Source organism: Coturnix japonica, chromosome 4, assembly GCF_054131305.1.
Source record: "Coturnix japonica strain WE chromosome 4, WE-NBRP24, whole genome shotgun sequence".
NCBI classification, from domain to species: Eukaryota; Metazoa; Chordata; class Aves; order Galliformes; family Phasianidae; genus Coturnix; species Coturnix japonica.
This window is the reverse complement of record NC_140666.1, coordinates 12,467,370-12,490,224: the sequence shown is the minus strand read 5'-3', so window position 1 is coordinate 12,490,224 and position 22,855 is coordinate 12,467,370. Positions and strand designations below refer to the sequence as shown.

The window sequence follows — 22,855 nt, the reverse complement described above, 5'->3', positions numbered from 1 at the left end:
TTAAAAATTAATAAAATGGTTTATTTTATATATACATTATGTTCCAAAAAAATTTATACAGTTAAAATATCAAATTAGTGATCTGGTAACAATACTGTTCAAAATAATCTCTTTTGTATGAACATTAAAATACACGTTTTTAAAAGCGTTTCCTTTTAGTGCTTCCAAAGCACAGCGTGTGCCAAGGCCACCTGAAGAATCTCCGTCCTCCTCACAGGATGAAAGAGAACTGAAGTCGGGGACCTGGGAAGCCTCAGGTGCACTTTCATAATGTCTGCAGACAAAACAGAAGAGAGTCTGAGGTAGATTGTTTAGTGACCATCAGGTGGTAACAGTCACAGGGCTGTCTTTAGCTTTCATTAACACAATAGCAGTTTCTTTACTCTCAATCTACACTGAATCTCAAGTTTAAAGGCATGGCTAGTAGTTCTCAGGAACAAGACCCTTGTCTCTGTGGTGGCAACATGCAATATTACCAGTGCAGGTGTTTCTGGGAGGGTTTTTTTTTGGGGGGAACACATGGGATCTCTCCACGATGCAGACAGTGTGTGCATTTGACAGTGCCCCATTTAGTGCAACCTGCTGCCTACAGCACGTAAAATGTCTAATGACAGTGTTCAAATGAGTAAATTCTCATCACCTGCAGGAGGGGCAGCAATGGTTATTTTCTTCAGCCTGTTGAGCAAATAGCACCCTCCACAGGAAAAAAGCCACACCTTTCATTGCAAATCCTTAAGGTTATAGCCCAGCTTCTGCCGATAGAGGTTCGTAAAGTTAAAGCTCCACTGCTTCTTCTCAGACTCTGACAGTAAAATCAGTTGACTGCCAAGATGGCGACGGCAACAGCTGCATTCTCTTCCACTCTTCTGCGGCACAGCAAACTCATTCCTGGTCCGTATTCGTCTGGCTGGTAAACTATTATCTACTGTTGACATGATTAACTCTGTTGGGTAGGCTGTTGAACTCTAGTTCCTCTAGTATTCTCTCTAAGTGTTGTATTAAGACACGTTTTTTAAACCTGAAGAGAAAGAAAGAAATTTAATATTATTTTTTTCCCCCAAAAAAGTAACAGTCCTACAACTCAATATTATTTAGCTATGACAAGTATCACCACCAGAGCCTCTCTTAACAGCATGGAAGAGATTCCTGTTTTTGAGGCATCGGAATGGCAAATGCAATTTAATAAATTAATACAGCCACCATTCCATAACCACCATCTTTCTGTTCTACATTTGAACTTCAGCTTATGGCCATTTACTCCAGAAAACTGACGGGCAGTTTGAAAGCTAAAACAACTACATCAATTGATATATGTCAAAATAGCACAACAAAGTAGTAGTAGTGGAAATGCTTTCATTTTATTAATGTCATCAAAAGCAACTATTTATGACCGAGTCATTTTTATCTATACAAACCTTGCTGCTTCCTTGATAGCAAATTCAATGAAATACTTCTGAATTTCCATAGGTCCTTGTACCTCCTCAAGAAGAGAGAAGATTTTTTCATAATCTAAAAAAAAATAATAAAATTCAGATAGTTTAGAAATATATCCTTCAAATTCAGGTTCAATAACTCTCAACAGTCAAAGGAAACAACAAACAAAGCCCAGAGTTTCAAACCTCAGCATACACGCTAGATAAAGCAATATCCAGCATGAGCTTTGTGCACAAGAAAGCAGGTGATATCAATAATCTCAAGTGATACTGACAATCTGGTATCCAAATGTGCCACTGAAGAATTAGGTTCTCTTAAACAAGCTACAGCTAGAAATGTCAGCCCTCGAAAAAATGCAGGCTAGGTCTGACTAGTAGAGAAGACACATCACCATGAACACAGTGCCAGCACTAGTAGATGATATGAGCAAAGAGGCATCCCCTGTTTCATGCCTGCCTGCACTGTGCAGCAAGGTGCACTACAAGTACTAATCTGCCACAGTGATTATATGTCTCAGTGAAATGCTAAGCTTTGGGAAAGCAACACAAGCTCAGAAGAGTTAAGAATAGTTCATTGTATTAATTGTACTGGCGCTTGACAACACATTAGAAAAATACTCAGCAGTTTAAATTGTAGAAATAACTCACTTGGATAGAGACTACATTGAGGACGTTCACAGTTTAAGAATTCAAAAATTATGCCTATGGCAAGTCCTACAGCACACATATTAGCTAGAGTTACTGTATACATAACAAAAGCCAAGGTGCCAAGTTACCTTTTCTAACAATTTAGATTCTGGGGAATTATTAAACCTCACAAGAAAATAGAGAACAAATGAATTTTAGTCTTTAGCTCTTACGAATGTTTACTACAGCACTCCATCATTAATTACGCTCTCAAACTAATAAAATATTACTGCGCCATTAACTGTAATATTCCCTTTCTAACTGTAATATTCCCTTTCTATCAATTACATTTCAAGACGTACCAACCCTCATAACTACATACACCTTTGCCCTCAATCACAAGTTCTGACAAACACAGAACAAAGTACACAGGGTATGTATATACAAGGAGCGCTGCAATAGAGGGTTAAGTCTAAGACAGCCATTTCTGCCTGCTAGCCTTCCACTACTGAAATATCAAGTCTCATAATATCATTGGTAACACTTACAAAAATAAAACCTGTGAAAGTTGCCTCATAAGATACTTCTTACAACAGTTAATCTAACCTAAAGGGAAAGCAAGGTCACTTGGCACTCATCTTCACAGGCACTGCTGCCAACTCACCTGCCCTCCCATTTAAGGACCTTCCTCCTTTCCTGTTACTCTTCTGCCCATATACAAGTTATCAGAAATAACTTGAAATCTGAAGTTCTACGTATTTCCAAAATAGCTTCTGACATAAAAGAAGTCTTCTCTATCCCTAGCCCACTTTTAGTATACTAATACAGAACTTACTTCTTCCAGGTTTGCGAACCTCTTTCATCACTTTAATTTTGATATCAGCATTGTTTCCCTCCAACATCATAGGTGTTATTTTAAAGGAATTTGGCACAGATTCTGATGTTGACTCCATCACTTGTTTTTGGTCGTCTGCAGCCACACCATAATTTAGAGGCCCTTGAACAAGTGCATTGGTACCCGGTTTGTGATCCAAGCCATCTTCACTTAAACAACTGAACTCATCAGGTAGAGAGTCCAAGTCATTGGGTAACATTTCATCATCTCCCATAGCAGCTGGAACAGAAGGAGCCATTTGTACAGATATGCCATCTATCTGTTTTTCCAGCAACTGACAATTTTCTGCTTTCTTCTCTCCATTACCATCTTGGACAATATTGTTAGTGGAGTCTACAAAGAAAAAAGATGTATATTATTACTGCATAATTCAGTATCAAAAGAAAAAAGGAAGTTACTCTGCAACCCTCCTTGTTTAAAGCACTGTAAAGTCGTCAGATATTGCCGAGTAACTCTTCAGAAGTTTTATCCAACAATTAAGGTAATCAAGTGAAAATTTCCCTTAGGATTGATACCATCTGACATAACCATCACAAAGTCATCATTTTCTCAATTCCTACCGCATTGCTATGACTTCTAAGTAAACTAAAATTCACAGAATCACAGAACTGCAGGGGATGGAAGGGACCTCTGGAGATCACAGAGTCCAGCCCCCACTGCTAGCTCAGCTACAGGAGGTCGCACAGGTCAGTGACCAGATGGGTCTTGAATACCTCCAGAGAAGGAGACTCCACAACTTTTCCAGGCAGCCTGTTCCAGTGCTCCGTCACTCTGACAGTAAAGGAGTTTTTCCTCCCCTAGTTCCAGCAAATAAAAGTATTCTCTTGACTCTGCTGCAATAGGTATGTAAACAGAACTGTATTTGTTTTCGCTCTCTTTCCTGACCTATCCATTCCCCACTGCAGAATACACAAATGAGAACTAAGAGCTAAAATAAAATGCATGCTAACTCCAAACCACCTTGGAGAAAGGCTTCAGAACTTTTTAATAACAGTTCATCAAATTATTGCTCATTTGGGACTTCATCAACTCTAAGATTAGCCCGTTTCACTACAACAAAAGAAATTCTATCCTAACCAACATTAAAACTTATGCACCCTTATGAATTAGCCTAGAAATATACTCAATATACCTTTATTTGTCGGTACCCCTTTGAGGTTCATATGTGCTGGGGATCCAGAAGCACATGGCGGTCCTTTCCCACCAACATGATTTGTTACAACTGGTGGTGACTGTGGCCTTCTCAACAGTGGTGACATGCTACGCCTTCTCTTTAGAGATGCCGGAGTATTTGGCTCTCCAGGACGCTTAATTTTATTCTGAGGCCCAGCAACAAATTCATCTGCTTCATCTATCATCATTCCCTGGGAAAAAAAAAAAAAAATTAAAAAAAAAAAAATTAAAAAACAAAAAATATATATATATACATACAAACCATGTATATAAAACAAGTAAGAAAACATACATAATGCTTTATCAATTCCTAAATTAATTCACTCTGCAACAATTCAGGTGGCTGTCAAATAACAGTACAGCAGGTAACAAGATTCACCCTACCTTCTTATCCTGTTTGAATGGATTGCCAAATGTGTGAAGCCTTTTTGGTTGATCTGGATCAATCTCTCGAAGGGGTGAAGGCATCATTTTCAAGTATTCCTGGTAATTTCCCATTTGAGCAACAGGAACGCTGTGAAGGCAGTCTGCAGTAGAACAAGATATCTTAATGTAGTCTACCTTAAAACTAAGGCAATAAAAGCCTCATACACTTCAACTGCAAGCGTCAATACTTAAGAAGTAGAAAATTAGAAGACTACAGCTTCAGAAATAAGGTTTGTAAGATTTAAGTTTAACCGGCAAAAGAATGAAAAATAAACAAGTTCAATCTCTATTCCAACAACTGCAAATTCAGACCACCAGCACTTAATTAACAAGGGTAAAGTGACACCTGTCCTTCTCTGCTCATACCACCATCACTATAAAAACAGGTCTACTGCTATTTATTGCATGGGAAATCTCTTCCACAACATCTCTTTTTAAAACTCAAAGCAAGCACAATGCACTTCCTGCCAGAAGGCAAATGTTTCATTCTTTCCCCTTCAGAGTCTAGAAAAAGATAATGATTGACTCAATAACAGATGCAAGGTCCACTTCCTCCCTACATGCAGGACAGAAAACTCTACTTCAGTCAATTAAACAGTTGTGCTCTCTTCCAAACTGTTAATGAGTAACAGTGGCAGCATACCTTCATCCTGCCCCACGATGTGCCTGTGTGTTTTCAGAAGATTGGTTCTCATCCTGGTTAGCTGATCTAGAAGACTGCGACGAGGAATATCGTATGCATTCCTGAATGCCTGTGGCTTCAAATCCTAGTTTTACAATAAAACAACCTTCAGTTAACCCACCAGTACTCACATGCGAGAGCAATTCCTCCATTAATTGTAGTAACATTAACTACTAAAAAAGAAATTCTTCTAAACTTCAGATCTTCATAACTGGATGCAACGGACTCATTTTTTTTCCAACAGTGCTTTCAGTTTTAGTAAAACTAATAGCAATAATTTCTGGACTGACAACACTAGCTGCCTTCTGCAGAGATTGTCACTTACAACACAGCAATCTTTGCCTAACACTGGGATTTCCAAACTATGTCCCAAAAGTACACACAAAAAATTGCATTTCCTCTGGTCACTCCTTACATCTATGATGCATTTGTCAGAATTCAGCAAAAGCACTTCTTCTATTCCTCCTATTTTAAGTCCATAAAAATTACTCATTGAAAACAAAGCAACTGCTTAATCATTCAGACCACTGTGCTGTTTACCTTGTTTAAGAGTCCTATGTGGAAGCCAGCAAATTCTTTAACATTCATTTCCGCCAGTCTCAATGGAGATTCCCCAGTGATACCTTGAAGCAGTTGCTTAAAATCCCTACTGTGTACCAAGGAGAGGCCACTGGAATGATTTTTCACTTTTATTCCAATTTCTTGTGGAACTTTCTTACCCACTGAACCTATTATCCGTTCCGACTCTATTTTTGTCTAAAATGGAATCACATCACGAGTTAAAGAATGAGCAAGCATTGCAGACTTTCAGTATAAAACATTAACAGAATAAAACTACAATTTGGTTCCCAACCACTCGACAAATGGGAGAACTACCTACACACCCAGGGATATACTGGAGTACATATATTAGATCTAGTTTAGAATAAACTCCTACTGTGCTAGCATAGAGAAAAAAATATTTAGCCAGCTTATCTAAATTTATATGCCAGTAGGTGGGTCTGTGAATGTCCCTGATTTTGCTGCAAGTCTGTTTCTTTCTTTCTGTGCTCCTGAAAAATCACTTTTAAAAGGGAAAAACCATAAACTATCTGGAGGTGGGATGCCTCAGGTTAACGTCAAGTTCTGCTTAAAACAGTATTTCAGATTTCATTTCAATACAACCCAATAACTAAGGTTTGTACTAGGCTTGCATCAAGATAAGGGAGAACAGTAGTTGAACCTACAGGTATTTGCTTCATGTTAAGTTTCTAAAAACATGTTACTTCTCCGATTAACACAGTTTTCTCGTTATAGCTAGAGATGATTGTACTGTATTAAGCACAGTGACTGCAACCCACTTCCCCCAGATCTCATCCTCTACAGAATTTGTTTCAATGTTTATGGGAAACTCTGAATTTAAGGACAGACAAAACACACCAGAGTTCTGGAATTGCTTGGCCCTATATAGGAGCATATACTGCATGCGACACATTTAAACTGTTTCACGTCCTGACAATGTCTGTGAAAACCACAGTAGCCATTTCAAACCATTCCAACTCCATATTGCAGACAAATAATAGAATTTGTGTGTCATTACATTTCCAAAACACCATAGGAAGTTTTATGCCTAATAGATGCTCGGTCATTCAGAGGCTTTTGGAACATATTTTGTGCATTCTTTAAGGTGGAGGATCTTTGTAACTTCTAAGGGCTGCACTGCTTTGCAACTGACTTCTAGATATTAAACTACTGTTGCAAGAACCATTCATGCTAAGGAGGCATGGCATTCAGGCAGTTACACCCAAAAGGGCGTTACTGACAAAAAGAGAAAGATCCATACGACTGTTTTCTATCAGGTGACACAACACACATAATGGATTTGACCTGAAGAAAACAGGAAGCTCAGATATAAAATCCAAATTACGATCTTACTCCCCATGGACAGGAATGTACACTGTTTGGAATGTACACATTGCTAAGGCATCCATGGAACAAATGCGAAACTGAGAGCAAGCTTCTGACTTCAGCTCTGATGAATAATGCAAGAGCAGTCATAAATCCAATTAGTGATAATCTTTGGAATGCAAAGGTCTAGCAGGCACTTAAAATGCAGCTGAGGAGTTCTCCTCACTCCCCTCCACCACTTACAGAAGGCACAGTCTCTGGCTACAAAGCCACTCTTGAATTCATCTGTATCTGTGGTGGAAACCCTCACCCAATCCTAGACACAATGTATGCTGAACACCCATATGAACTCCCACAGGGATTAACTGTGTTATAACAAGATTACCACAAACTAAATAATCAACGCACTTCTAATTGCAAAGGTTTTATCAATACTACCTGTTGGCTGAGTTTTTTAAGGTAAGAGATAACACTGTAACTAAGTCCACAATCTAAATTATCTGATATCAGATTTGGAGCTCCCATCATCCTTAGGGCTTTCTTTAATGGCTATAAGGAAAACAAAATACACAATAGTAAGAGAGTAAGTCTTTAAAAAAAAATTGTATAAGATCAATTACAGGAAGCTAAGGCACATGGATTAGTGCTCTAGCTTTTCCACTTTTGGCAACTAAAATTCAAGTCTATTCAGATAACAGGTGACATGAGTTTGGTAATCTAACTAGCTTGCAATGGACATTGTGCCACATTACCAGGACACCACACGGCATGGTGTAATTTCCACAGAGGCTCAGTACCAGAATAGCCGGGATGATGCAAGTCCATATTGGGGTGCATTGTCCAAGCTACGTATAAAAGGTGACATGGTTCCTCCCACCACCCTTTATCTGGCCCAGCCGGTTCTCTTAGCATCAGCTTTTGAAGGTCTAGCAGTTACATTAATGAACAAACAAATCTGCACTTCCTTACCAAGTTATAAAAATAATGCCAAATTTGGTTACAATCTAAAGTATATCAGATCAAAGCTCATTTAGTGATCTGAAAACACATTCAGTTATATTGATATTGTTACTGATACTCAGTATTACAAGAAATTTCTTTCTTTTAAAAACATTAGACCTGATCTACATACCTCTGCAAAACAAAATGCTTTAATACCTAACATTTCACTGTAATTATGTCAACAAAATTTACTAGGAAGAGGTATGGTACACAGGATTCTGGTCACATAAGCCATTATTATACCCAGGAGCACAAAACGAGAAAAGGAACATACCAGTATGTAGTAAGGAGGCATTGTTTTTAAGTAGTTGTCAAAAGCCTGTCTCCACTTCAGATTTGGCTTAAGTTTGTGAACCTTAAACAAGTCATCTGCAAGAAGGAAAACAACAAAAGAAGGTTTTGTTTACATAATCCCAGACCAGTGGCATTATCACCAATTCAACTGCCAAGTTCTCCCCCACCCAGCTTTTCTTCTCCCTCCTCCCATCTCCCAATGGGCCTTCCCCACAGAAACTGTTCTTAACCTTAGGTATGAAGGATTTTGGAACCTCCAGTCCTAGCTCTGGTAGACAGTCCAGAACAATTTCTCAATACAGACCAACTTACAAGGTATGCCAGACTTAAAATATTGTGCACAGCTACCGGTAACACAGAAGGTGCAACAGATTCATTCACCTGTTGAGTTTCACCTCCCTTGTCTCTCTCTTGCATCATCAGGGACTCCCTGTTTCTGATTAAACCAAACCCCTGTAAGAGAAGGGGGAGCGGAGTACCTTCAGCACTACTGCCAGCTCATGCTAGATCAGCAAACTGCCACGAATGTAGACGAGAGAGCCTAATTAGCTACAAAAACTGCTGCCCCTTAAGAGAGGGGCAATGAGATGGATTATTTCCTTTGGACCGTGTTACAAATACCTTGCTTGCACTAGAGATGTGCATACTGCGTTTAAAGATCACTGACCTAAGGCACATAGCCAGTTGCTGCACATGCTATGGATCATAACAGTGATCTCTAAACAGAAGTGAACATACAATATCCTGCAATTAATCATGTGGAATTGTAAATTACCAACTGAGATTGAGTTTCTCTTTAGTAGGGCTGTAACATCCTGGCAAAGTGAGCCTAGTGGAAGTAAAGACCCAGCTAGAGAAAGGGATGTCCAAAAATTAACTGGAGGGAGCTGCAGGTGACACAGTTGCACAGAGGAAGGTGTGAAAAAGACAGATGCATCAAGGAAATTGTTTTCTCCAGATGGAGCTTTCAGGAAGACATATTTGGAGAAGCAAATTTGACTTGCATAGTGTTCTGCACAAATGGAACAGATGTTAAGATACAATTTTCCAACTTCTCATAGTCAAACCATACTCAATTACCAGGATTTTCTAATCTAAATGAGTTTTGTACCACATATCAAAATCACTCTACAGATGTTCTAGCCGTTCTCTTTCCAGGCCTGAAGAAAGGGGGTGGAGCTTGATAGGCTCAATTAGAACTCCACTTAAAATCCCAATATACCACACGCTCAGTACCATTATCCTAAGGAACCTGTGATAGCACCACAACATATGGCAAATACGAAGCAATACCCATTCTTGTCTTACAAACCCATTAGCTCTTTATAGCAGAAGTCAACTATACCTCTCTCCCAAAACTGAAAATGAAAAACATTAGAAATCCCGTAAAGTGTTCAGTGTTACAGCACATTCTAATATTTTAAAGCCTATGACATGGTTGTAACAGCTTTAGCCTTCAACTCCTTATCAGTGCTTTACTACTGTCCCATGTCTTCCTCTGTGCAGGTTGTTCCAGTATATAATCCCTGAAGCTCAACACGCATAGCCACTCTCAAACAGTAGAGATGCTCATAATATGCTCTGGTTCAACTACATAACGATCTTTGCTATCTGAGTAAGTTTTCCAACTTAAGCAGAGCTTCAGCAAAGACTTGTCTTATCCGCAATGAGAGCCTTCCCCGCAGCACAAGCTTCCTCTTAAAAGGAAGAAAGTCACAGTGGTAAGCACAGCCACAAGTTTCAAGGTTATCACCAGTACCTTACCTGCCTCTATTGCAAGAGTTTGAGACATGCACTGTCAGCACGTAACACAGGCACTTGAAATGTACTATTTCCACTGTGTACTGGGGCTGCACGCAATCATTTATATAAATAAGGAAACAACAACTCAGCTAACTATCTTTCATAGATTAAATCCAAATCCTTCGGATAAAGTTTTCTAATATTATAATGATTATTATAATAACATGAAATACTATTGCAAACTTTTAATAATATTTTCATGAAGCAGTTTTAACCCAACCTATCGATTTTTAGATACTACTTCATATGGTCTAGAAATCAATATAAAATCCTTTTGACTTCTCCTGAACTCAGAGAAAGCCAAAAGCTGATTGTTGGGAAGATGGCATTTAGTAACCACTAGGAAAGGCCCACAAGCTGTAACAGTTCCAAGGGAACAGGTACAACTACAGACATATCAGCTAATACAAGTTGTGCTCCAAATGTCCTTTATCCACTCTAGACCAATACAGAGAACCACCAAATCAAGACAAACAAGATACCAATACACATCTTCCATATCCAGTGCCACATAAGGGTGTCTGATGCACTTTCAAACTCAGTGAACAGTTCAAAAACAGAGAGCGAAAGATAGAGAAAACTGTCAACAAGCATTCAATTCTAGTAGTTCAGCTGGAACCTGATTACCAGAGCAGTTCATTAGACAACAGTCCAGTTGTGACAGCTTACTCCACATTAACTCCAAGTAAAAACGTTAAAAAACATCACCACCCACATAAAATTCCGCCTGGACAAGTACAGCACCACTCCCTGCTGACTTCCCAACCTTTCTGATGCTCCTGCAGCCCTCCATGGGCAGACATGACCTCCCACTAACACAAGTGAGATCAGTCACTAAACACCCACCTTGGTCAATGCAGCACCTCACCTCTGCTTAGATCCCTGTATATTCCCTCACTTCCACTTTATGAATTTGGCAATCAAAAACAATCCTTCAACAGCAAATTTCTGTGACCTGCCAGCCAAATACACTCAGCACTGAAATACCTCAGCATCTTTCTGTGAAATGCTCTGTATGCTGAAGTGTCCTTCAGGCTGAACATACTAAAAACCCACTCTTACAGAGACAGACATAAATAACCAAACTTACAGAACGTGATACTATTCAGATCCTACCATCATGGACCACTATAAACACAAATTCCACCATGCCTTAAAGACCAAGGATAAACAAGATCTGAAGGTAACACTTAACAAGCAGGGAAATTCTATTGGTATCACTGATGACTTTTCAGTGAGTAGACCAGCAGCAGTAACTCAGCAGCCACCAGTGTACAGAGAACACTAAATTAGTCTTGACGCGTCCTGCTTCCACACACTGGTACAGCTGCTAGGCTACAAGGATCTTTACATAAGACAAATTCACCTTACCAACAAGAACAGATTTCTCTTCATTTTCATTAAGATCAATGAGGAAAAAGCACTGCCAAGTTGTTTTCCAGAATTGAATGCAACAATATCTTGTGCAAGATAGTAAGAATCAAACCTGTGTTAACTCTCTTAGCTTTCTGCTGTTATTTTCTAAATATACCCACAAAAACAGAATTAAAATATCTTCTATTTGTAACTAAAATGCTTAGTAACAAACTTTCTACCATTATCTTTAAGCCAAAACCCCAGCAGCCACAATGGTATGGCAGTCACTCACACAGCACCTTTCCATACCACCTCTCTTGTAGAAAGAAAGTTCATTGTGAGAGTGAAAAATATTGGTTCTTTGGGCAGGGAAGAACTGTAGGCTGTTTCACTGCTCTATTCTTTCTTACAGCTCTAAACAGCATCAGGGAATTCCCTCTTCCCAACACCCATAACTGCATCTGATCTTCCAGAAAAAAACAAAAAAAAGAAGAAAAAAAAAAAAAAAAAAAAGAGCTGCTACTAGAGCAACTGAAAAACCTGGATACACCATACCCTAAATGAGGGAAAAGAATGGAGGTTGAAGCTTACTCCAGGTTAAGGAAGAGGCTACGTGTCTAGGAGGTGAACAGCATCAAACATGCACTGGAAGCAGGTAGCTCTCCTCCTCTGCTGGAGAGAAAAAAAGGGAGAGGGGGTATGAAAATCCTCTCCTCCCAAATTGAATATTAAAAGAGTTTGCAACATTCTCTACTCTCCAATGTCTGTTACTTTATAACAGCTCAAGCTACGGCAGAACACTAACCACTTTTTAATTATTATTTCTTTTATTCTCAAGTAGCTGCATCGGCAGTCCAATGTAAGCGTAGTACCTACCTAACAATGGAAGCAAAACAGGATAGTTGTAAGGCATCACAAAGAGGTTTACACAGGTTAAAGTAGTGCTTGCTTTTAAATACCCAAACGGATGGCCAAGCTCACTGTACTTCCCACTGCCGCTCACAAATACCTGAGGAAAAAGAAAAGATATCACTGTATTATAGGACCAGGAAGAATAGTAACCATACAGCATTTAACGAAGCCTGAATCCAACTGCAATAAGACAGCAAATTATCAAGAACAGCCAAGTTTAATGTGGCATACGACAGGACAAGCTACAAAGCACAGCCATGCAACATTCAGTGCACACCAGCCAGCACAGAAATGCTCTTCAGGGTGTAAAATTGAAAGAGGGGGTGTTATTTTAAATAGGTTAAGGGACCATTATTAAAGATACATTAAAAAAAAACAACCCTCGTGAAATGACTCTGACTCATTAAAAAGCACGACTAAAATTTACAGCACTGATAAAAAGAAACCTAAACCTTTTTATACTGATGCAGCAAGTCTACACAAACATAAATATTCAATATTCAACTCTCAATTATGTTGTATTTCCATTTTCTTAACGTTGACTTTACAGGGGTTGGAAGTGGCCTAAAGGATGGGGTTCCTTCTACAGTTTCTCAGGCAATAAGCCTATTTCCCAAGTACAGATGGGGGCCTGTGGAGCAGGCAGAAGAAAAAGCAGGTTTTGAAAAACAGCAGAAAGGTTTTAGTAAAAACATTGTGCGGATGACTTTGGGAAATAAAATACCTGTGAGTACCTTAACCCCACATCTGAAAGAAGTTTGTTAAAATTAACTTCCATTTGTTCCATTAAAAACAACTTCCAAAGTGCTGTACTTTAAGTGAAGCTGTAATATGTTTTAGGGAATCAAAACCAGAACAAAGATACTTCCAGACCCACCCTTCCAGCTAAGATAATACACTCATTAAGCTCCTCTTGGACCTCTTAAGGCAGCCCTTACAAGAACACAATTTAGATGAGAATTACAAGCCCTACTATGTAGAGAATGCAGGAACAAATCTCTTATCCAAATCACAGACCATTTCAACAACAGAACTTTGGCCTTTTCAAGGCCATCTAGTCAAGATCAACAGCTTCCATTTGACTCGCACCAGCAGTTTCCACAGCTTAATAGAAACCATTACTGAACCAACATCTGAAACTACAACAGAAACTAGCACTAGGTTTTCCCAAAAGCAAATGGAAGCCTACAGAGAATTTCAATATAGCCAAGAATGGAGCTTGCGGGAGTCATTTCTCAGCAAACTGAAAGGGACCTAGAAACAGAATTAAATGAGATTACAGAACCTATACAGGGAACACTCATTCTAGCTTTTCATAATTCATTAGAAAGAAGGTAACGGAAACCTTGACACACTTCTTCTGATCAATTCAGTCTGAAACCAGACCCCAAAACCTCCAGGCCTACAAAAACTAAGGCACAGTGACTTTAGGATACTCATTATGTTTCTAGAATCAAATAAAGGGCAAATACCTGCCAGCAGGTATGGGGAGACTTTCGTTCCAAGATGTATTGCGTTAAGGGCGAAGGTTCAAGCTCATACTTGTCAAAAGGAAGCTTGTCTATTACCATCGGTTCACAATCAACACAGGAGAACCTCACAACAGGGTGAGCTGTGCGTGGAGGCTAAAAGGAAGGGGAGAAATACAACATATCTGTTATCTGGTATTTACAGTTCGAAGAAAATTAACTCTTAGGGAAAGAAAAGATTCATAATATACATTTCACTATCCTTTAAGCTTGAACACTCCATCTCCAGTTTCCTTTAAAAAGGAGACATGCTCCTACAACAGAATATTAAGCATTTCTCTAGCTTAAACACACAGACACTGTTCCCTAACAAGAGAAAAATATGGTTAACGTTCAACTATTTGCCTTGATATTTAAATGTCTCTGTGCTGTTCAACCCCTATCACAGCCACGTTTAAAGAAAACTTCCAATTCTGCTTTCCAGCTTGCTGTTCTCACGGAATTACAGATTATAAACTGCTCACTTTGCAAACAATATTCTCAAGATATTCCCTGCTGAGTTTGATTTCTTTTTTCCTCTTGAGTCACAGATGTGGGGGGTTGGGGGGGTGGAAACAGTACTGAGACCACTTGTAAAGTGTAGGAACAGACCATGCCTAACAAAAGAGAGGCTTGTAAGGCATGCCAAGTGCATGATCGTTCTAGTGAGAAAGGGTAAAGTTAATGCTGTTTTTTTATCTTATTTTTTTGAATGGGTAGCTTTTCCATTTCAGTTTTAATCCTTTCTGGTAGGGAAAGAAGAGGCCATACATGATATACATAAGGTTGATCTATCCTCATCACACCAACCAATACTCCTTGTTTCACCCAAACTGCATTCTATAAAGCTTCCAGCTAAAAGCTGTGGCGTATGAGTTAATTTGTACATCAGTTCTATAATCTTTTCAAAGCTTTACCAAAGTATCCAACCACACAGAAGTAAGCCCTTCAGACAAAGTAACAGCACAGATAAACTCCACAATATCCGTTTGTGTTAAAAATGGTTTTAACCACCCTCTTAAAGTGAAGTCAGATCACACTAGTAAAACAGAACGTAAAAAAAATTGTATTCATTTTCAATCCATTTAATTAGGTGCAGAATCCTTGTTTTCAGTTCTTGACTTACCAGTGTTGGTGAATTCTGATCAGGCCAAAAAGATTCTGGGATTGGCCAATGCCCAACAGGAACACCAGTTTTGGGGTTAGGCCGTACATAAATGAGTTTATGACAACTATGCCACGGTTGAGAAGCAAATGAATTGATGGGCCTGGATGAATCAACAAGTCCATCTAAAATTTAAACAAAGCAAAATAACAACAAAAAAAGAAAATAAAAAGCTACATGGCATGCATTTGTCTCCCAGCAAAATTTCTGTATTAGTAACCAGTAAGGTGTTTCATTACAACTCTTTCAAAGACACAGACCTTTACACCAGTGATCGAAAAAAGCTACATCAAGTGTAAAACAGCATAATCTGAGAAAGAATTGGTAACATTTGTCCATCTACCCCTCCACACCAGTGGCATAATGATTAGATAATTAGTGCAGCAGGGCACTTTCATATTACAGAAAATGCTATTTGTCTAAGATCAGTACTTGGACATCCATCTGATAAGCAATAGCAAGTCTTTCGTTTTAGTTCTGCTGCACCTGTGAAGACAGACAGTTTGCATTTACAGTCTTTCTCCGTGGGATGCAAAGCTCACTGACTGATGTTGCCACTCATGGAAACTGAAAGTGGAGAAAAGTTTCATGGAAAAGTCAAATGCATCTGGCAGAAGCAGCTTTTGTCACATTCTTAATTAATAAGCAGTCACAGAACACTTCACCTCCACTGCATACTGGAAAAAGCAGTGTTATCTGCCTGTCTGCCGTAGCATACTAGCACAGAGTTCCTCCACTCTGACTGCAAAGAGCTCTGTAGCAGCACAGCATCTCAGAACAGTTTTCAGACCGCTCTTCAATGCATATGGCACAGAAGAGATCACCTTTTTAAAGAAGCTATAAATTATTTCAGTTTACTAAACTGACCTGCTTTAGGCAGCTGGCCAATAATACCGTGCCTGTCAGTTAGCTATCAGTTTTTGTTCCTCTGCATTATATATGCAAGGAATCTCTGGTAAACACCAAATTTCTCTCTAGATGAGAACTTCCTCAATTTATGTGAAGGCTCTCAGCATCTTCATGCATACGTAGTCACAGCACATCACCACTTAAAACGTGACAAAAGGAAAAAAAAAAAACAATTTCACCAGCTGTTTTGCCACAGGAAATTATTTGGGCTAATAGAGACCCAAGAAAATAATAAGTGCTGAGGTGCTGTCCTGCATGGCCCTACAGGAAAGCCTTGAGCATACGTCCAATCAAATGATATTTATTAAGCAAAAGGAGAAAAAAAAAAATGTATAAAGCAAGAAAAAAGTGATTAAAACCAAGTAATGAAAACAAAGTTAAAAACAGGCTATGCTAGGATGCTCGGGGGATCCTAAAAGCTATTACGCTTCTGTCATTCCAGGAACATCCTTATTTTCTAAGTACAAACTGGTCACAGCTCTCTCCTTTCCAGCCATGAATTCTGCAAAGCTAAAAGCCTGTTCCATGTTAAGAATGCATCTTCCTATTTGGTCGTGTACTTCACTTGCAGCTGACAGATCAATTCCCTTGTTCTTAGCACAGACTTTTTCACTTGCAGCAAGGAACATTCAAGCGTTTGTGATCGGTTATCAGAATGACTCGAATAGACCTCAATTCATTTCATTTATACACAAGTTTTGACAGCACTAATTCAAACCTTATCACTTTCATTAAATACTCACTTCCCTCTGCTGCTTCCTTCAGCCTCCAAAAAAAGAGGTGAAGAAAGTGGCAGGAGAGCTGGCAAGCAGGAAGGTTATCCATTCAAATCCATACAAACATACAGCACTTTCTCAACTCACCAATATTGTAAAGACAAAACTAAGTAAACACAATTCAAGTTATAAAAAGTACATTCATTGTGATCTGGGGTATTGAAAGAGAAACCAGAGCTCTCTCACAGAAGCTTTATAGTTTAATCACTTTTTTTAGATCATATCAGGCCTCAGATAAATCCTGTACACAACAGTGAAAAGTCAGTAGGAAGGAAACTGAAGACACTTAAGGACATCTGCATGCACACAAAAGGCTTTTTTTAAAGCATTAGCAGAAAAAATGGTTACTGTACCTTCTCCAATAGGAGCTGGATCCGGTCCTGACTTTTCAAAGTTAATAACAACCCCACTTTGGACTTTCTGAACTAGAGATTCTAAACACTGATTCAACATTCTTTGTGTCCGAACACAGTAAGAACGACCTACACAAGAAAACATTAAGATTACTCAAAGCTTTCCTATTATCCCTGTGTAAATTGAGGAAGGTATTTTGTTATATCAAGTCACGTTGCCAAGGCTTTCAGCTTTATCAAAAATAACAGCAGCAAGCTTAGTAGAAATTGATGCAAAATGCTTTACAAATGCAATAAAAACAAAGGAAAAAAAACAGCTCAGATTTTTCTTCATAAGAAAAGCCATCAAGGCTAAATCAGGCTGGACTAAGACCAAGTTTATAAAGGCCCTCAACAAGTTCTGATTTCGTGAAGTCTGCATAATCCATCTGCTTTTGCCTATCCAAATCTAATCAACTCCAACACAAACCTGAACCTCCCCACCCATACAACACTTTTTCAAGAACCAACCCAACAAAAACTCTGAGTAAGATCTTTAAGATCAAAATCCACAATTAATTATTTTAAGATTCTATTTTAGCTTATCAGCCATTCAGCAGAATTATTGTCCCAGTAAGTAACACCTCTTCCTTCTCAACTCAACATTTATGCTTGTAAATAATGAATCTTGTAAGTGAGCAAAGCCAGCCCCTGGGAGGACAATAAAAGACATTTTCAGTCCTTCCTACACTGGTGCACAACATGGCTTTCTTTAACAGCTCTCCTGTGCTACAGGAAACTAAGTTCAAAAAGCACCACAAAGACTCAGGAGGACACTGAGTAATTCTGAGCGAGAGAAAAGCTAAAGCAAAAGTGAATCAAATGACATGTTTTAAGGCAAATGTCAAATGTAAACCAAAGCAAAGTAATATCCAGGTACCTCCTGTAACTTCGCACATCTGTGTGATAGCAGATTCATCTGTAGGCACACTCCCAAGCTGCTCTGGTTCAACAGATGCAGCTCCTGGCAAACGCAGCACTAGAGCAAACAGTCTTTGATCCCAACGAAATGGTTCTTTGGTTAGTTCACTTCCAGGCAAAGGAGAATTCAAAGGAAGATGAAGCTGGTAAAGAAACATTTAAGAAAGTTTTCAATATCTGACAAGCCATCTGAAGACATAATACCTATTTCTCTGTAAAGGACCCCATTTTTCTTCTCTCCACTAGTTTAACTGAAGTTACAGTCCGGAAATCCACATGGGCTATGAATTTAGGGGCTGAGCAATGACAGCACACCCAGTTTCCCTGCTTTGTAGAACAGGCTGATGAAACAGAAGCGCACTTTGCAGGGGAAAAAAAGCACAATAAATATTCACCTTAACACAGCACCAAATTTTAAGATCATAACTTGAAATAATTTACTGTCAGTTTACCTCCTCTTGAACTCCAGCCGTGTTCGTCAGCTTGTTTCCATCTGTGATGGTAATCAAAATAGATGGCTCAAGAAAAAATGGATTCCTTCCCTAGAGACAAAAGCACAGGACACTCAGCTGTAGACTAATATTTTTGTCATCATGAAATAAGCAATATAATGAACAACTTATCAAACCAGAAGTTCTCTTTCAGCAGGCACAGAGCCATGCAGAACTACTGACAAAGTGCATGTGCACAGTCAGTCACTGAACACATTGTTAGAATTACTTGCCTATTTTTTTCCAGTAATAACTTCAAAGTTTCCTATTCCACAAATATATGATACATAACAACTCAGTGACATCATTATTGCACGACGACAGTGGGGCAAAAACTGAATATTTTTTAACTAAATCTTCCAAATGTGAGAAAGGAGAAAGACAGAATTGTGAACTGCGGATAAAATAAAACTGAAATTTGCTGCCATCCAGCGTACAGGCTCTAATGCAGCAATTGTCCAACTACAGACTAAGTTATTTGTACTACTACTTTGGAGTCCAATAACAACAAAAAATGGTATGATAATGGTATCTCATGGTATGATCACAACATGCAATAAGAAAGAAGATCAAATCTATCGAGTTTTAACATACAATTACCCAACAGAACGCTGAAAAATAGGGGAATAAAACCCCAAAAATATACTTAAACCATCAAAATCCCTCCCCAGTATAATTTAGAAACGCAGAGAAAGAGGAAGACTAGAGACAAATGGATTACCTGTCCATAGTTGTCTATTCCAGACACTAATCTATTGAGATTTAACAAGTCAAAAGATGATCTGAGTGCCTGACCAAGGGTTGTCAGTCCTGATGCCTGCAGATTTTTCAGTTCATTCATAAACGTTGCATGATTTTCTTTCCATCCAGCCTGTAGGATAAAACAACAAAAGTTCTTTAAGTCTTGATTTTGCAACAGGCTTGAATCAGCTGTGAGTTGTCATTAATCCCGCTTTCTAACAACAAAAAAATGGTACTCCTCATTAATCAATATGCTGCATCATTCACACACTACATCCACCTAATCCATGGCTACAGAAGTGGATGTAAAACATATAGGAAATACACAACGAGATACTGACAGCTTCCTTTCATTCTTCCTCCAAAAAATCAAGAGTACAAGTAAGGACTACTACAAGAACTGCTACTGCTCCCTTGCTGCTGCTCAGACCTCTGAGGTGATCTCCTCGCTGGCGCACCAGGCTCAGCAGGAACCACTGCCCTCTACTCCATGTTGTGCAAGAGCCTGAAAGGACAGGATTTCCCTGTATTTTTTAAACAGTTACATCCCACTGCTCATTTCTAGGACATGATATGGGTTGGGTAAATAGCAAAAAGACAACAAGCTTGGAGTTATAAACCAATTTAAGAACAGAGTAAAAAGGGAGCAGATGAGAAGATCATTGTTTCAGCTGAATTCTCAGGCCTGTGCTAGGTCCTCCCCTTCAGAACAAAAAAATACCATAGACAAAATAAATAAGTTAACAAAAATGTCTGACTAATGAACTGCAGGAACTAGAGCATCAGGAAAACTCCCAGAGATAGTCTGTGATTGCTCACCTGCTGCTTTCCTGTCCAAAGGCTCTAATGGCAAAGGAAGGTGAATGCTTTGGGTAGCTCAGCTCAAAGAGCACAGAGGATTCTAAACCTCCAGAGCTGCTCAGTATGAGGCATCCTCAGCTCCTAAAAATGCTGCAGCACACCACTGCGTGCTTGAGCACTGTGTCTGCATGCATCGCACCAGAAACATTATGTGAGACAGCTGAAACAGCCATTCCCATGCTTCAAATCATTTGCTTTGTTGTTCAGAATGAGCTCTTTACCAACAGGGAGCATTTCCCCACCCAAAACCCAGAACTCCTGCAAGTGAGCAACTATAAAAACACCTTGTGTCAACTCAGTGAATCCCTCAATGATCTTGTCTGGAAACAGCACCTATGCAATGGGTTGCACCTCTTGGGAAAAGCCAGGTTCAAGAGCAGCAAACCCAAGATTTCAGACCTAGTTTTAAATAAAGATTAGTTAACATGCTACATTCTCCAACTTAACCTCAAAATAAGGATACGCTTTGTTTTGGTTTTGTTGTGATTTGTTTTAATTAGAAACACCAAAGTTAATGTCAAGAAAGTCTTCTTCTGTTAAATGGATTGCCAAGAAATAGTCTGCTCAATGGATACAATTAAACACGTACTTGGAGGACAGAAGCTCAAGGCCAAGAGGCTGTATTTTCTCCTATCCATTTATGCAATAGAATCATTCTTATAGCAAAATAAAGAGTCAAGCATGTAACATGGAGCATATGCATTATGAGATCAACAGAGCACTTTAAAGTGATTCAATAAGCCTCCTAAAGTCAAAATACACCCAGTAATGCCACTTTGAGCAGGACATTAAGAGGACCAAACACAAACATCCCCTACAAGAACCACACACATATCCTCTACAGGTCAGTAATCTTTAAGTCAGAACTAATCAGTTACTTTGGTTGTTCACAAACCAATTCTAAACACGGTCATTTCCCATTACCTTCAATATTACATCCCTACTTAATAAATGTTGGGGATAAAATTAACAGCAATCTGAGCAGTCATCACCTTGGTACCACACCTCTATGCTATCCTTTGGTGGTTTATACAAAGTAATTTTAGCCTCCCTATGCACACCAAACCACTTTTCCAAGACACCCAGCAGGCAGCCCCACACTACCTACAATTCAGGCAAGGCCAAAAGCCTAGCAAGAATAAGCCTTTATTTACCTCAACCACAACCAAGCTGAACATCAAAAGCAATAGAACTGAGCAACAAAAGGAAAGCTAATTCAGGATCAGTAATTTAAAGAGACCCTCAAGACACAGGAGAAACAAGAGAAAAATATTTCAAGTGCAAGAGGCTGGAAATGACATCTTATAAATGTCTTTGCAAAAAACAGACAGAACTAAAAAGCCACTATGTTTATCACACAAGAAAGCAATATCAAAACCCAAGTCACACATGAAACGAGTTCTGTTCACTGATAACTTTACGTGTGCTCACCACTCAAATCTGCTCACGTATGTCTAAGAATCAAGTAGGTATTTTTGTCCCAGGGAAAAGAACTAACTCTATTTGACTCCCTACAATGTGAGAGGTTGCTTCTCAGTTGTCACCTCTTTGTAATCTCCCCAACACAGCCCCATATGGTTCCATATCCCCTGCACAAAGGAATACCCTCCCAGGTAATCTCAACTTCCCCACCCCAGCTTCAGTATCTCAGGGACAGGAATTCTAGGGAAAACAGTCTTCGTTCTCAAAGCAGCAATACTGAGAATTGGACATCCCAGCTTCACTATGACACACCTTGCTGATGGGGAAAGGAGGGGAAATACCATCCATCCATCTCCTTTCTGCAGAGGTACAGAACACCCACGCTGCTCCCACTGGATTCTATCAGATGTTCAGAGATCTACCAGCACAGCAGATGGGAGGTACTAATTATGCTATGAAACACTCTGTACCATTTGAACATTTAACATTTCTAAAATAAACCGACACCACACGACGCACATCTCCTACCAACTTCATTCGCACCGACATTGGTTTGCATTGTGCCAATGGGGTATGAGAAGGACTGGCACACAGCACACAGGATGGAAACCAGCTGGGCATGGGGTGGCACTGAGCACAAGGAACCAGTGTGGGTTCCAGCTGGTCTGCCCTGGTCTTGGAGCACTGCTGTAGATACACCAGCAGCTCCGAGCGCTCACTGCCCTTCCAGCCCATCAGACTTGTTTTCAGCCCCAGCTCTTTCCTTTTGGCCTCTTCCTGCTGCCAGCACTGCTGGAATCATCGCAAGGAAAGAAAGACAATAGCTAAGAGGTTACAGAGTGTGCGCTATCATCACAAAGGATCCTTCATGACACACTGTTGGGACTAGAAGAATTGCTCATGATCCTCCAGCTTTACAGCACAGAGCTGAGATGACACAGCACGATCCACATTCATGCTGAAAATTCTCACATTCTTCCTGATCCTTCCAAAAGCACATCACCAAACCAGCGCAGCTCACCAAAATGTTACATGTCTTGCAAGCTTGTTCTGAATGTCAAGAATTGAAGCAATAAATCCACAAGCCATCAATGCATTTCCCCCCATTCACACCAGGAATGCTGCACATGGTGCTGGCAGCCCAGCGTGCCCACAGCCCCAGTGTAGCAGGCCAGGGTG

At 39.5% G+C, this 22,855-nt stretch overlaps 1 protein-coding gene across 11 annotated transcripts in view; it reads right to left on the bottom strand.

The window, feature by feature from the left end:
- LOC107312689 (integrator complex subunit 6-like) overlaps positions 1-22,855 on the bottom strand; it is a 29,863-nt gene continuing 7,008 nt past the window's right edge. For 4 of the 11 annotated variants that reach the window (XM_085546065.1, XM_015860325.3, XM_085546061.1 and 1 more), the window contains 16 exons: positions 19,374-19,523; positions 18,614-18,703; positions 18,121-18,304; positions 17,202-17,330; positions 15,125-15,288; positions 13,963-14,115; positions 12,455-12,587; positions 8,400-8,494; positions 7,562-7,672; positions 5,777-5,992; positions 5,198-5,321; positions 4,513-4,655; positions 4,088-4,319; positions 2,896-3,288; positions 1,416-1,509; positions 1-1,018 (listed from right to left, as the gene is read on the bottom strand). In XM_085546065.1, the coding sequence (XP_085402191.1) occupies positions 919-1,018; positions 1,416-1,509; positions 2,896-3,288; positions 4,088-4,319; positions 4,513-4,655; positions 5,198-5,321; positions 5,777-5,992; positions 7,562-7,672; positions 8,400-8,494; positions 12,455-12,587; positions 13,963-14,115; positions 15,125-15,288; positions 17,202-17,330; positions 18,121-18,304; positions 18,614-18,703; positions 19,374-19,523 (2,511 nt within the window). In that variant the 3' untranslated portion in view covers positions 1-918. Of the gene's footprint in view, positions 1,019-1,415; positions 1,510-2,895; positions 3,289-4,087; positions 4,320-4,512; positions 4,656-5,197; positions 5,322-5,776; positions 5,993-7,561; positions 7,673-8,399; positions 8,495-12,169; positions 12,248-12,454; positions 12,588-13,962; positions 14,116-15,124; positions 15,289-17,201; positions 17,331-18,120; positions 18,305-18,613; positions 18,704-19,373; positions 19,524-22,855 lie in introns of those variants that run through there. The other 7 variants (XR_001554551.3, XR_001554552.3, XR_014945633.1 and 4 more) reach the window with 7 other exon arrangements.